Source organism: Pteronotus mesoamericanus, unplaced genomic scaffold (assembly GCF_021234165.1).
Source record: "Pteronotus mesoamericanus isolate MK-2021 breed Mesoamerican mustached bat unplaced genomic scaffold, CSHL_Meso_final contig_74, whole genome shotgun sequence".
Lineage (NCBI taxonomy): Eukaryota > Metazoa > Chordata > Mammalia > Chiroptera > Mormoopidae > Pteronotus > Pteronotus mesoamericanus.
The window spans coordinates 29814234-29831175 of NW_026555247.1; the positions used below are offsets into that span (position 1 = coordinate 29814234).

General features: G+C 34.5%; 1 protein-coding gene across 1 annotated transcript in view; it reads left to right on the forward strand.

The window, feature by feature from the left end:
- The window catches only part of DCC (DCC netrin 1 receptor), a 1009790-nt gene that overhangs the window by 862138 nt on the left and 130710 nt on the right, over nucleotides 1–16942 (forward strand). The window contains exon 15 of the mRNA XM_054583674.1: nucleotides 193–387. Coding sequence (XP_054439649.1) covers nucleotides 193–387 — 195 coding nt within the window. The remainder of the gene's footprint in view (nucleotides 1–192; nucleotides 388–16942) is intronic.

Sequence of the window (16942 nt, forward strand, 5' to 3'; positions counted from 1 at the left end):
TGAGCAAATCTTGACCCTCAACTATTTCTCCTGACAACTTCTTAAGAAAAGCCTTCTAGGAACTTGGGCCATAAATGATGTGCTATTTGAGCCTCTATGGAATATGCTATTAAGTCTTGTTTAAAAAGGCATTGCACATTGCTACGTGTTCTATTTCAAGACAGGCTGATGATGCCTCCCTTTGAATTCTAGAATCGCAAGTCCCTGACCAGCCAAGCTCGCTTCATGTGAGGCCCCAGACCAACTGCATCATCATGAGTTGGACTCCTCCCTTGAACCCAAACATTGTGGTGCGAGGCTACATCATTGGTTACGGCGTTGGGAGCCCTTATGCTGAGACAGTACGTGTGGATAGTAAACAGCGGTATTATTCCATTGAGAGGTTGGGTGAGTACCTGTGGTTTTATTTCATTAAAGGAAATAAATAATTTATTGATTTTTTTCTTGAAAAGATAATTTCAATTTGCGGCATACATTAATTCTTAAAAGAATTCTTCTCTTCTGTCTTCTGTCCATCTACACACACACACACACACACACACAGACACACACACACACGCACGCACACACCCACACACGCACGCGCGCGCATTTCCTCTCTGGATTTTCAATTGAGTAATTGTATCCAAGGATATGAAAGGTGTATTGGATCATTTTTTTTACTGATAAAGGGAAACTTCTAATCTTAATAATTCTTATAAAATGAAAGTCAACACATTTTTTATCTTTTCCTTACTAGGAAGATATTCTGTCAATTTTAACCTTGAATTATTTAGTTAACATTACCTTCTTTTCCCTTTTCATTTATAGATAAAGCTTTATGGCTATGTCATTATGACAGTAAAACAACAAAATGAAAGACCGAATTTTATTTCCTTTTATTGAATTTATGGGACTGACACTGTTTAACAAAATTATACAGGTTTCGGGTGCACAGTTCTACAACACATCATCTGTACACTGTATTGTATGTTCACCACCCGAAGTTCCCATCGATCACCATTTATCCTCACCCACCCTCCTCGACCTCCCTCCACCTTAGACTCCATCCACAGCTCTGCAATCACCACAGCATTTTCCACATGCATGAGTTTTTTTCTCTTTTCCTTTTTGCTCAATTTCTCCACTACCTCCACCTATCCCGCCCCCACCCCTACCCTGGCAGGTGTCAGCCCGCTCTCTATCTATGAGCCTGTCTCTATTCTTCTTGTCAGTTCATTTTGTCCGCTAGATTCCACATATGAGTGAAATCATATGGTACTTGTCTTTCCCTGACTGGCTTATTATACTTAGCATAATGCTCTCCAGGTCCATCCATGCTGTTGGAAAGGGTAAGAGTTCCTTCTTTTTTATGGCCAAGTAGTATTCCACTGTGTAAATATACCACTGAGCCAGTAACTTAGAGTTATCAAACACCTATCTACATATATTCTTGATCCTTCTCCAATCCAAGTTCTCTTATTGTATACTCAGCCTTGGTTTACTGAATACCAAATTTGAATTGTGATTATTAAGAATACATTGAAAACCTATCTATTCAGAGAGGGCTAAGCCATTTAAAAGTGTTCATATTATCTCTGATTATCTATAGGGCAATAGAACTTGTATCATTAACAGAGAGAAATAACAGAAATCTATGTTATATACAGAGTGCCAAGAATTTAAGCAATTCTCATAAAGCAAAGAGCAAGCTATTTCTATCTGCTGCTTTAACCACATATTATTTGCATTGAATTGCACTGGCTTTCTCCAATGCAAGCTTTTTCTTAGGGGGGGAGTGCTACTTAACTTGCAATGTCTCACACACAGAACATTTGTGAGGAGAAGCCTGGATTAAATTTGAATAGCTTTTCTTGCACTAGCAAAAAAAAGATTTTCTAAGTACAAGAGGAAAATTGCACTGACCCATTTTCCCTCTAATGGCTTCAAACACTAAGAGAAGCACCTACTGAAAGTTTTCACAACTTTTGTTGGCTTGGCTTTTAGAAATAATATTCTCTCAGTCAGTCCCTGAGTTGGAATGTTAAGGCATTCACAAAATTTGTATTTTATGTATGCCGAACCTCTGTCAGGGGACTACCATTTATCCATTATTCACCATCCATCATTCTTGCCAGCTCACCTCCATGCCACACACTGGAGGGAGAGATTCCCGCGGCACCAGAGGCTCCTGGCAGGGTGACCGTGGTGCACACTCAGAACAGACTCCTGAAAGGCACTGCACTGTGGCACCATGTCCCCTCATTCATGATGCTCTTTATCACAAAGTAACTCCCCAGTAGTCATCACATCTAGTTAAGTTGGGGCATTGCAGGGATTAACGCTGACAAATCTCTCCAAATGCTTAATGAGAAAGCAAGAAATTCCCCTTGGTAAGGTGTGTTTGTTCCTAAGAGCTAGGAAGATAAAATGGGATAGGAACCTATCTGATTGATAGGTAATCATGGATTTATATTTTAAAATTTATCTGGACACACACATGCACTTGCACCTATATGTACCTATGTATTTAAGTGCCACCGGCTTATACTACTTTTAGTCCCATGTCTTACCATAATGTATAAAATAAAATAGTGGACTTTTTGTCATTTAAGTATCTTTATGTTCCATCCATTACTTTCAACCCATGTCTTTATTTTTTTAATTTATTGGGGTGACACTGGTTAATAAAATTATGTAGGTTTCAGGTATAATACAGCATCTGTATATTGTATTGTGTGTTCACCACCCATTTGACCTGTATCTTTTTTTTAATGTTTCTCTGTTTCTCATTGGTAGTATAGAGTGGGGTCTTGCTATTGTATGCACTCTGAAAATTTCTGCCTGTTAATGGAATTTTTAGACAGTTAAGATTAATGTAATTATGTAAATTGTTGAATTTAAGTCACTATTTTATGTTTTGTTTTCTGTTTGCCCCTTCTCCATTTCTCCATTTCTCTCTCTCTCTCTCTCTCTCTCTCTCTCTCTCTCTCTCTCTCTCTCTCTCTCTCTCTCTCTCGTTTGCCTCCCACAGGCACCCCAATGGGATTATTTGTTTTTCTTCTCCAAGTTTTCACTTAATTCAGCAGTCTGCCTACTTTGGTGTAATCCTCAGATATTCTGTACAATAGTTTGTGTTTAAGGTGTTCCTTTTTTTTTTTTTGTATTTACAGTTTATGGTCCTTATCAATGGGATAGGTGAGCTAAAGGAAGCTCACACCATCACAGCAGAACTCGAAAATCCCCAGTCCCTTGTTAAATATTTGTGAACAGCTTCTATGGTGAAAATTCTTTATCAAAATAAGATCAGTTTCCAGACAGAGTATTTTCCATCTGTGTTATGTTTAGTGTTATTGCACACTTATTTGTGTTAACAAAATAAATTAGGGGAACCACAAATGACTGTAGAATATATAATTTAATTGAAAAAAATCAACATTTTGGAACAGACTTTTGACTAAAGTTTGGACTTTTGACCAAAGTTTAGTCATTTATAAAATTAAATTTGAGTTATGCATTTGACTAAGTGTTTTTAAAATATAGTACTCAAGCACTCATGCAATGGAAATGATAAAACGTAATATCTCATGAGGGTCAGAAAGCAAAAAACAAAATGTATGAATGTACAAATACAGCCATTTCTTTTCCATCTGAGATTAAACTAACATGGCAAATATTCCTACAAAGATTTATATTCTTCCCAGTACAATCAGCCCATTTAAAACTATCACGTATCTGAAGAAGAATTCATTAAAATCTTTCAACATCACTGATGTGGATTAACAGAGATGTACAGTAAACTAACATTCTTATCATTTGATGTTACCCTGTAAAAGGAAGAATGTACAATTATAACTTTTAGAGTTTTAATGACTATCTATTACTTCTTTTGAAGTGTTTTGGGTTATTTTTATGAATATTCAATTATCATTTGCTTTCATTCTTATTCTCCTTTCAATCATGTTTATCAGATGGCATGATTTCTAAGGACTCATGTTTTTAAAATGTATTCTAAGCAAACTAACAAGTAAATAAAGATGGAATTGGATGGGACTTTTGATTTGAGTTTAGATCCATATTTTTCTCTCTGCCATGATGTTTAATGTTGAGGAAGTGATTTAAACTCTGACCTAACAGTATTTCAGAGAAAATGGGGGAAAAGAGTATTTTTTAATTCTTTATTTTATGGTGTCAAGAACTTAACAGATATTAAAAAGATTTAATAGAAGTGAAGAAGTTGGTCTTTGTAAGACATATTAGGCATCAAAAGGTGCATTGTTATTGCAAAAATATTAAAGTGTTGCCTTAATTAAAAATATTTAGTTTTTTAAGATAAGTGTATTACCTATTTCTAAATATTATTGAAAATCCTTTTTATAACACTAATTGGAAATATTTTATTTGGACTGTTTAGTGTAAAAAAAACAACAAAGATTAAGAAAATCAGTGTTCTATTTGTGATTAAATTTGTTCAAAATCCAATGATATCAAATGACTATTTGAATTCTAACGATAGATTTCTGTCTTATGGGACACAGTAGCCTTTTTATTCCCATGCCGTAAGACTCTATTAGCCTCAGTTTTCTCATCTGTAAAATGGAATAGTATGCCACTACCTTATGAGCTTTTTATGAGATTAACCTGAGATAATAAAAGTAGAATTACTTGCAGTTTTTTAAACTATATACATGTAAATAAGACATTTTTCTTTTTATCATTTTGTACACAGCAGTTTAGCAAATGTGTGTGTGTGTGAGTGTGTGTGTATATGTATAGTATACTTACACAGGCTTTCACTTGTGTGTTTATAAACCATGACATTTATAGTGTTCTGGTTTGTCTTCATTATCTAAAAGCGGACTATATTAAATACAGTTTTAAAAATAGTGGACTTTACTGGTCTGGCCTGGTACTGAGTTGGTTGGACCATCAGCCATGCACCAAAAGGTTGTGGGTTCAGTTCCCAGTCAGGGTACATACCTAGGTTGCAGGTCATATCCCTAGTCAGGGTGCCTACAGGAAGCAACCGATGCATGTTTCTCTCTCAAATCCATGTTTCCCCCTCTCTGTCTCTCCCTCCCTCCCTCTCAAATTAATAAACATATCCTTGGGTGAGGATTTAAAACATTTTTTAAAATAAAAATAAACTAATGAACTATGTAAAACACAGTTTTAAAAGTAGTTGAAGTTTCCAGTTTTTTAAACTCAGATAACTCACCAAGTGCATGAAATTATTTATTTACTGAAATTAACTTGAATCAAAACTGTAAACATAGTGATATTCATTGTGAAAGACTAAAGTGTAAACTGGTTCCAGCTATAATATTAGAGAATGCTGAGAAAATCCCAGGTGGTAGAGTTAGATTCATTCAGTATGAGCATTGGTTGCCCTGGGAGGAGTGAGAAGGAAGAGAAAAGGTCATTCCATAAGATCATTACTCAGAATGTATTGCGTAGAATGGCTTTATCTTTTATGATTTTTTTTAGGTTAGTGTCTTTTAAACCTACAGGCATTTTCTAGCAGTCTTTAAGGACAGCCTCAGGGTGATTCATTAATAATATATACCATTCTATTTGTAACTCTTTTCCCACTTCCTACACCCTGAGGTCCAAAGCACCTGCATTGCCTTACACCTAATGAATTTTCTAAGGCTATTGGAAGAATCTTTTACAAAAGATGAATAGCTATTGAACTAGAGGAGAAAAGACCTCATTGGAGAAAGTATATATTTTTGTATCTTATATTAAAAACCTCTAGATCTCCCATGTTCATTCCCCCCTTTCTCTTTATAACCCTTTCACATTTAATCTTGTATTTTATAACATGAGTTGTCACTTGTAAAATCAAATTGTTGAAATAAAAGATTATGTGGGTCACTCATACTACCAACTTTAAATCCAAGCATTCAATAAAAAATTATTCCTCCATCTTCTGTATTATTTTTAGAAAATACTTTATTTAGGTCAGAATAATCCAGATCTCTTCTTGATTTTTCCATGTCATTTAGTATTTATAGACAGCTACTTGGTGCATTTCTTCTACATACATGACAAATACCAATTTATTCCTTCATTTTCGTAATTTTTGTTAGCATCAGGTATCATCTCTATTTTACAAATGAGGAAAGACATCAAGAGAACTTAAGTAAACAAGATAAGTCAAAGCTAATTTTTTAATGAAGTTACATGTTACATTAATACACTCAGATAAATACTGTGATAAATAGCAAAGACCTAGCTCTTCAGTATGGAGAGAGGAATCTGGGATCAAACCTGAGATTAATTTGAAGTTCTCATATACTACTGCAGAGAAGTTCCATTTTCCACATGAAAAAACAAGGTTTTCTGGAAAAACCACATCTTTTAAATCCAACAACAGCATAATATAACCTATTGAGATAGGACACAGTCCTAAAATTTCTGATCACACACAACTTATAGCCTCATGTATTTGTCTCAGAGTTTAATAACGTTTAATCATAGAGCTCTGAGAATTATTGTCCTGTGAGCTAGGGTTAGAATTGACTTAGAGGGAAAAGACAGAAAAAGAGATGTCTGAGCATCTTGCTTTACTAAACAATTACGCTTGTGGGTTAATTTTTTCCTATTAGTTCTACCAGTATGTGCCCCCATGAAGTCAAAGCTCTATTATAAGGTGCATACTTATTTAGGATTATGTTCTCTAGATGAATTAATCATTTTATCATTTATAAACCATTACTCTCTATCAGTGGAAATATTCTTTGCTCTGTAATCTACCTTGTGTCTGATATTAATAACAACTCTGGCCAATTTTTGTTTGTATATTATCATGATACATATTTCTCATCTTCTTTAAAAGTGTTTTTATACTTATATTTAAAGTGGGCTTTTGTAGGCAGTATATAGTTGGGTCTAGCTTTTTAATCGAATTTGACAGTCTCTGAATTTTAATTAAGATACTTAGACCATTTACATTTAATGTAAATATTGATATGATTGGGTTTATACAATATCTACTATCCTGCTATATGTGTATATGTGTGTTTTGTTGCATCTGTTGCCCCATATGTTCTTTGTGCTCTCTTTTTTATTTCTATTTCTGCATTTTTGAGGGTGTTAAGTATTTTTAAATCATTATTTTTTATTCTTTGTGGAATCATTAGCTATAACTGCTTTGCTTCTTTAGTGGTTACTTTATAGTTTATAGTATACATCTTTGACTTATCACTATTTACCTTACAGGAATATTATCAAAGTTAACAATGAATTGCTATTATTTTCCTTTATATAATCACATATTTTTTTAAAGTTTAAAGATAAGAAAAAGATGTATTTTTTAATCAAACTACATAGGTAGAATCTTTAGTGCTCTTCATTCCTTTGTGCTAATCCAGATTGTGAACTGGTATCATTTTTCTTTATTCTTGAATGACTTCTTTGTAATGGAGTTAAAATGGTAATTAATTTTTTAATTTTTGTAAATCTAAAAAAGTTTTCATTTTCCCTTAGTTTTTTAAAAAATATGTTTGCATTGGAAATGGAATTCTAGGTCAACAATTTTTTTTAATTTCAGTACTTTTAGTGATATTATTGTTCTTTACTATCTCCTATATTGCCTTGTTTCCAACATGACTGCTATGATCATTCTTTGTACCTCTGTACATGTTTCCTGTTCCTATGGCTGCTTGGAAAATTTTTTTCTTTGCCACTCTTTTTACCCAATTTTATTATGATGCCTTGGTGTAATATTTTTTGTGTTTGTTCTGCTTGAGGTTCGTTGAGATTCTTGGATCAATGGGTTCATAGGTTTTATCAAATTTGGGAAATTTTAGGCCATTATTTTTCAAGTAGTTTTAATTTTTCCCACTCTTACTCCTCTCAATCAGGCATGTCACTTACACATATATTATGGTGTTTGGGGGCTGTATTCAGTTCATTGATTCTTTGTTTATTATTTTTAGTTTTTTTCTCTGTGTTTCATTTTTGATAGTTTCTATTACTATGTCTTTAAAACCACTTTTTTCCCCTGCAGTGGATAATATGATCTTAATCTCATCTGGTGTGTTTTTCATATTACACATGATAGTTTTTATCTCTAGAAGTTTGGTTTGAGTCTTTTCTATATTTTCTATATTCTAGTTAATATGCTCAATTTTTTTCTACCTTTTTGAACATAAGGAATGCTCTTGTCTACAGATTATTTTCTCTGCCATTTTGGGTCTGCTTGTATTTATTAATTTTTCTCCTCATTATGGACTGTATTTTTCTACATTTTTAAGATGTAGATGAATTCAATGTAACAATGCATATTATATACTTTATGCATGTATGCTTCTTAGACATTGTATTTTTTAAATTTTTGAGATGCTGGATATTTTTATGGTTTATTCTAGAATGCAGTTAAGTTACTTGAAAAAATTTTGACCCTTTTGAGGTTTGCTTTTAAGCTATTACATTGTACTAGAGCACTGGTACCATCTAATAGCATAAGGCGAATTTGCCCTACTATTAAGGCAATACCTTTTGAGTATTCTACCTAAATTTCCAAAAATTATGTAATTTTTTTCTTAATCTGGCTTTTGGAACCCCATTTACTCCTAGCCCTGAGTGAGCACCAAAGATTTTTTTCTTGCTAATATTGGTTGTTCCTTCCCCAGGCTTGGAAAATTTCTTCATAACATTTACTGATAAAATACTCAGATGAAGACTCAAGAGGGACCCCCTATAGACTTCCAGAACTCTCCTTCTGTGCATTTCTGTCCTCTCTGGTACTCTTTCTCACAAACTCCATTTGCTTTGCTTATCTCAGACTTCCAACCCTGTGTACTCAATTACGGGAATCCGCTGAGCTCCTCTCAGCTTCCTCTTTATCTTCTACAGCCTGACCACTTTCTCCAGACAATAAGGTCGGGAAATCAATGGGCTGACTGTGTGTCCCTTCTCCCAGATACCACTGATCTGATCTGCCTGATGTTCAATATCTGAAAACTTTTGTTTTTGTAAGTTGATCCTGGAAGGAGGGTAAATCCAGTTCCTATTAACCTGTATTGATCAAAGTGGAAGTCCTCTAATAAACAATTATTTCATTATTTCAGTATGTCAAAATTTTAACTTTTCAAGAATACCAAAGGTGCCAAACTGCATTATATCTTTTCCCTGATTTCTGTCACAAATCTCACAGAGAATGAATCCTAACTGTCATATTGTATTTCTGGAGATAAATTTAACTTGAATGCTCTCAGAAATAGATCTCAGCCTGTGGAGGATGAACCTTTATAACTCCCAGAGTGCACTCTGAGTTCAGTGAATACAATGTAAATTATAATGTTAACCTCGGCATCACCCCTCCCATCAAAAAATAATTCCATCCTGCATGGAATATAGAAGTTTTGAGCTTATGACATACAAACATTTTAAATCAGAAAAATCAATGCACTTCAGCAGCCTCAAGAATCATTGACATTCATGAATAAAAAATGAATAAGCACCATGTAGAGAACATTTGATTATTTTTAAATGAAGGACATTATAGGTGTTGGTTAACAAAATTCTGCTTTGTATTTTTTGAAGCAGAATGTAAGAAGAATGATGAAAAATGATTTTTGAACCAAAGTTTGAAAAACCTGATAACAAAACCCTTACAGAAATAAGTCATTTAATGGTAAAAAAATAAAAAAAAAAGAAGGGTACATTTACCCCTTCTTTATTCTCCACTATCTTATTCAGAGCATTTATCTATAGTGAAGCAATAATGAACACAAACTCCAGCTCTATTTCCAACTGAGAATCATGATAGGTCATTGAAAAACCATATATCACGTGCTGTAAAGCACTTCTAGAAGAAAGTCAGCTGACGTTGTTATTACTTTGCAATTTTGTTATTTACACAGGGAGTCCCAGCTTATTTTCAAGTTAATATTAGTAATTTTAGAATACAATTTTATTCTGACAGTTTAAATGAGGGGTTTCTAAATGGAGTTTCTATAGGAACATGTGCATGTCTGTTGTTTATATCAGATTTGAATGTAAATGCCACTTACCTTTGCTGCATATGGTTCTTCCTGTCAATACCATTTGCTCAGTATCTATATTGTAAATGTTGTGAATAGAATAATAATGCTAATGAACCCAAAGAACAATGTATCTTGTTTTATTAGCATTTCATAATCTCTTTGAAATTCACCTTAGTAGGTTCAATGCTTTTCTTTATGGATATAAGTGAATTCAATATAATATAATGCATATTAGCTGAGTCATAATTTCATTGTAAAGTATTCTTGGCCATATAGTTGACATGAGTCAAAACACCAAATGGATGAAATTTCCATAGTGCAAGCAGTTACTTTATTAAAAAATGAGTCAAAACAAAACACAAAATCTCTTGTGGTAGATAGTGTGTTTAAAGGCCACACTATCTACCAAATGGTTTATCATTTCTTATCAATTATTTATATTGTTTATGATTATATATTGAGTAACTGTTAAGCATAAGACACCATGTTTACGACTGGGGGGGATACTTAGAAATGTAAGGCATATTCTCTGACATATTCTAGGCTCCCAAAGATTTATGTGATAAATATAAAGATATTTCCTGAAAAGAATAAATGAGGTCAAATGTTTCTACAAGAATGGTAATCGCTTTGGTTGGTTGAAAGTTTACATACATACAATGTTGGTAGAAATACTGGCATGAAATTTTGATTTTAAGAATGGGTAGGATTTATTTTTATGGGAAAAGACATGATGTGATATATACAAGGCTGCAAAGTCAATGGAAAGCAGGTGTAAGGTCTAGTGAACAAATCAACTTAACTGTGAGTAAAAATTCATATAAGGCAGTTGCAGGAATAATGAATAGACATAACTTGAGTACAAGTTTGGGATAAAGTCAAAACTGAGCACTCTTGGATTCATCCATTTCCAAGTAATTCTGTGGGTATATGTTCTGTATTTAATGGTCATCTTGTTAAGGTACTAGTTGATTCCCAAATGCTGATAACATGTGTGCAAATTATTTAGCAAGTCAGTGAGTCTTACTCACCACCCAGCCTTTCTTCTCATTGTCATATATCCATCATTATGTGAAAGTAATGTCCCATATTCAAAAATGTCCTGGAAAAACTGGAATCCAGCGTTAAAAACGAAGCTGAAAATACATTGTAGTGGTCTTTGATTTTCATATTTGGCCTTCCTAATATGAATTTAGTAATGGGAAATAGTCACTACATCACTATCTATGTAAAATAGTTATTGGTACTTGTTCTTTTCCTTCTCACCATGTAAAGAAAAGTGATTAACCCATCATTATATAATTAATCCTATCCAGTACTGGTCTGTTGTGCCTTATGCCTTGAATGTTCTCTTTTAATGCTATGTTCAATATCCAGAATTTCCCCAGGACAAGCTCCTGATATTTTCACAAAGGCATTTGAAGTCTATCCTCCAATACCCTAATGACTTTGGGGAGCTCTGACACAATATACATTTGAGTGATTCTTGACTTACCCTGCCATCTAGTCCTTGCATTCAGCCTTTCTCACTGTGTCCAAGTGTCTTGTCATAATATGAATTTTGTTCTCCTTAGGATTGTGCTGGGCATTTATGTTTTCAAGGTGATGGTACAGAGAGAGCATGTCATGTGATAGATAGTTAAGATTTAGATGATTTACAATAGCCAAGTGTTGGAAGCAACCTAAATGCCCATCAGTAGATGATTGGATCAAAAAGTTATAGTACATATACACAATGGAATACTACACAGCAGAAAGAAAAAAAGAACTACTAGACTTTGCGACAGCATGGATGGAGCTGGAGAGCATTATGCTAAGCGAAATAAGCCAGGGGGCGAAAGACAAATACCATATGATCTCACCTATAAGTGGAACCTAACCAACAATACAAAGATGCAAGGAAAATAAGACCAGCAACACTGAAAGGAAAAGAAATCAACAGAGACAAGAGGGAAGGAGGGAGGGGGGGCGGGGAAAAGGAAGGGAAGGGGAAAGTCAAGGAACATATAGCAAGGACTCATGGACAAAACCAAAGGGGAAGAGTTGAGGGAGAGAAGGAGGAAGGAGGGAGGGGGCAAGGGAAAGTGGTGGGGAGTAGGCAGAGACAAATGTATTTGAAAAAATAAATTAAAATAAAATTAAAAAAAGAAGATTTAGATGATTAAAACTTATAAAGTTAAGAATTTAAAGGAGTTCACCTTTACAGTGGCAAGTTAGTTCACTTGATAGTGTATCTAAGATTGTTTCTGTTTTTCAGGTGCTCCACATGTGTGGGTATGTGGGGTGTGTGTGTTTAATGATCAATATTCCATTGTAAAAATATGCATACACTAGTCATGAGCGCTTAAATCTTAGATCATTTTAACCATACTTGGTAATATTATGTTATCTTAAATTCTACTTGCTCAGTAGGAATGGCCTTTCCCTAAACTAAGCATTTTACTGTTTCATGAGAATAAGAAGAAAATGGCCATTAGTTAGGAACTAGCAGGTTGTGTCATAAATCATTAAAAGAAAAGCATAGCAAGTTGGGCTGTATTTCTGCTGCTTCATTATATGTTAATTTATGTAAATAAGAACTAAAAGCAGACAAAAAAGCAGCCTTTCACCCCTTAAATGGCATGAGTAAACTACTTCTTTCATTAGTAGAGATTAAATATTTGTGCTGGCAGCCTGGAGTATTTCTAAGAAGTCATAGTGTTATGAGCGAAGGGATCATATTTTTCTACAGGCATTCAAGTGAATGTCAACATAGCCTTTTTAACAATTAGCAGAGAAGCAACATTTTATAAACTATTGATTTCTTAGATGTGCCTCTTTATAAGGTGTAGTGATTTGAATGGGGACCTTCAAAAGCCCTGTCCACCTCCTAACCCCCAAAACCTGTGGATGTGACCTTGATTGAAATAAGAGTCTTTGCAGATATAATTAAGTTAAGGATCTCTAGATAAGATTTCCCCAGATGATTAGGTAGCCTCTAAATTCAAGGATGTGTTCTTATAATATACACATAGAGGAGATACAGAAAGAGAAGAAGAGAAAGTCATGTGAAGACAGAGGCAGAGATTGGGGAGATGCAGTCAGGAAGAACGCTGACAGCCACCAGAAGGTAGGAAAGGCAAGGAAGCCTTCTCCCTTAGATCCTCCTGGGCAGGGTGGCCCCCCACATACCTTGGTTTCAGACTTCAAGTTTTCAGAATTGTGAGAGAATAGATTTCTAAATTTAAGTCACCAAGTTTGTATAAATTGCTTCAGCAACCCAAAAAAGACAGTACAAGAAGGTTAACTCAATCTTAATTGTTTTCTCTCCATCTCCTTCTAAATTTTAAAAGAAACAAAAATTCTGAAGGAGGCACCATCTACTTTTTAAAGCATCATGACCAACATTCAAAAATGAAAAATTAGGAAAGAGCTCAACACAAAAGCAATATCATTGGTGAAAGAAAACAAGAGTGACAGGGAATGCCCATGTAAAAGGATTCTTGGTGGTGAAATTAGATCAATAAGACTAACTTTATAGTCAAAGGCAATATTACCTCAGTTATTCATAGACACTGTGTCATTCCGGCTAGTCAACCACACCTCTTATGTTAACATCCAGAAGCAAATTAGAAACTGAATACAAATCTTGTATTCATCTCTGTCTACCTTTTTTGTAGTGTAGCCAGGCCTCTGTTTTTTAGCCAGAGACAGAAAAGAAACTTGGATGGAATACAATGAATTTGCACAGAGGTTTTTGGGTTTTTTTGTTTGTTTGTTTGTTATTTTGCTAAGAGCAAAGCACATTTACAGTCAAGAAATCAAATTTTTTTCTTAAAAAAAATACGGAGCCAGAAATTGTGCCCACAAGAATAAAAGCAGGCGATTTATCTTTATGGTAATCTAATTCACAAGGTTTACACACCAATTAGTCATTTCTGAACAGAAATCAAAGAACGCCATAAAATAATTGAACAAAACCGTACTTATGGAGAGGTTATAGGATTGGGGCAGAAACGTGGTTATTTTCTTTTTATTCTTGACCCTATTTCTAACATTGTCTTTTCCTAATATGTTACCTCATCTTCATGAGTAATAATTCAATTCTCAATTATGTTCTATTTTTTTCAAGTCTCTTTTATCATGGCCATGCCATTTTTTATTATTTGAATTTGTAGTAAAACATTAAAGGCTGCTATTTTGACAATTGAGGGACATGTGTTTAATGACATACAGAAACCAAAAGCATTGACACATATATTATCAAATGAAATATATTTAAAGAATTTTAAATAATGAGTAGTATGAGTTTCCATCTCTTGGCAATGACAGGCTGAAATTGTCCATTGTTCCTCTTGTTGCTTTCTTTGTCTGAAAGGAGGGGGAAGCAATTTGAAGTTCCAAAACGCCAGTGCACACATCACAGGGATTCTTCTGTTGTCGGTCACATTACCTTGACTTTGTGCCCTGGTCTCCTCACTCTGCTGAATGGGCATAATTAGCACCCCTGGTCTTGGTACGAGCAACCATGGGAGGAGGAATCAGACCTTGTCAGTGTGGTGGAGGAGGAAGTTATTTTTGAAGCAAGTATCATGTATCTTTAGGAAACAAAATCTGTAATAGGCTATTACTGTAAACATTTAAAATGTTTGTAGGTGAAGACTATATTTTTATTCTCTGTGAACTCTATTTTCTGCTAGACTTTGAGGAGAAAGCAAAAGGAAAACTGATATTGACAGTGTTCAGTAAAACAAGCAGATATCATTGCTTCTGGTCTATATGGTAAACACTTAGGAAACTCGATATGTGCATTACAAATAATTGAAGACTTGCACAGTCCGTAATAATGGTAAATGACACTGAGCACTTACTTTGTGCTGAGCTCTATGTATATTACATGAATCATCTCATTTGATCCTCACAATCATCCTAAGAAGAGATGTTCTAATTGTTGCTCAACTTACAGATGAGTTAACAAGCTAGATAAAGTTAAACCAAAGCTAAAGAGTGTAAATGACCTGTACCAAAGCTCTCCGCAAGTGACAGAACCAGGACTCAAACTGCCTGACTCAAAAGCATTCATCAACTTCTGTGCTACATTACAACAGGTTAAGTACCCTCCACAAGCTATCTGGTGAAAGTCAAGTACAAGCTTTGAAAATTGTCTAGCAAAGGAGCCAATCCCTCTGAAATTCTAGAGTAATTGCCTCAAGTAAGTTATTTCTCCATACACATTTAGCATCTGGAGATTTCTTTGGGGATCTCTTGGTTTTCATTAAATCTATAGAAGTTTGAAAGTCTACTTTTCTCCAACTCATCTTTCTTTCTCTGTCTCTCTATGTGTCTCTCTGTCTCTCTTTCTGTTACACACACACACATGCATATGCACATTCACACACATACACACCATCAGGTCTCTTCATGCTTCTTTCTGTCCAATCTCTCATATGTGTTTTTCTTTTCAACAAAATTTCCCAACCTCAGCCATGCATTGCTGCCCATAATTTGGAGGGACTATATGTGATTTATACTCGCTTTAAATTGTATGTTGAATTGAATAATGACTCTTTCAGTAACTTTTAAGTTGAACAATTTATTTTCTCTAAAGATAGTTACTCCTGTATCTAAGTGTAGCCCTCTAATGCTTTGCTTGGGTTCCCTGAGAGTCAGTGAGCAGACTAGGTTTAGTTATTATTATCAATGGGATACATATTAGAGGTGCAAACATAATTTTTTCAATGTCATCATTATAATAACAGAAAAATATAATTACTTGGATAAGTCTATTCAGCTAATTAGAGTTATTAGAGCATTAGTGTGTTTGAAGATTAACTCTGTAAACTAGCAATTCAATCAACATGTATCAAGTGCCAAAGTAAGAAATAACATTGCCAATTATGGCTAAATAGGAAGAACACTAGACTTGGAATCATAGACTTCACTTCAAATATGACCCTTCCTTTTTTTACCTTGGAGACCGTTGATCAAAAAACAGTCTTTCCAAGCCTCAGTTTCTACATTGCCAAATTAGAGATAAAATTACAGATTTTTGAGGTTATTAAGATTAAAGATGAAAATTATGTAAAATCACTTTAAAATATACTTATAAAATTTGGGCTGCTTCTTATTTCATAATTAAAGAGAAAACATCCCTGTCTTCTCATGAACACATAGTGGCAAGTTTGGCTGGAAATGTCATTTTTGTTTTGCTAAGACACCAGAGCATCAAATTATCATGGAATTTCTTATTGAGGAAGAAGTGGAGAACGGACAGGGAGAACATTGTATTCATCAGGGTTTTCCAGGGAAACAGATCCAATAGGAGATACATACCTGCAAGCTGGAGACCTGGGAAAGCCAACAGTGTGACTCAGTCCAAGTCCATAAACCTGAGAATCAGGGAGCTGCTAGTAAGTCCTAGTTCAAAGGCAGGAAGAGATGAAACAAAATGTCCCAGCTCATGCCATAGGCAGGAAAAAAGGGTGAATTCCTCTTTTCTCTATCTTTTGTTCTATCGAAGCCTTCAATGGAATGGATGATGCCTACCCACATTGTAGAGGGTTTTCTGCTTCAGCCCACCGATTCCAGCTAATGTCATCCAGAAATAGCCTCATAGACACACCTAGAAACAACATTTAATCTGGAAAACCTGTGGCCAGTCATGTGGGTACATAAAATTAACCATCACAAACACTAAGGGTTTCTCCTACTATAGCCACAATATTACAAAACACAAAGTGACAGAGAATTCAAAAATCCCAACTGTTATGAAATATTTTCACATAAAGTAAGAATAAATGGAGGCGGTGATTCCAGGGGAAATATTTTTATAATTGTTACAGTTGTTTCCCACCCCCTTTTTTCATATATGTATGTGTACATGTCATAACATCTCACTTTTTCCAGATTTACTATTTACCAACTCAATTTCCCATACATGTTATTTTATAAATTTAAAATCTATGTGTTTGACATAGGTTTTGAACTCT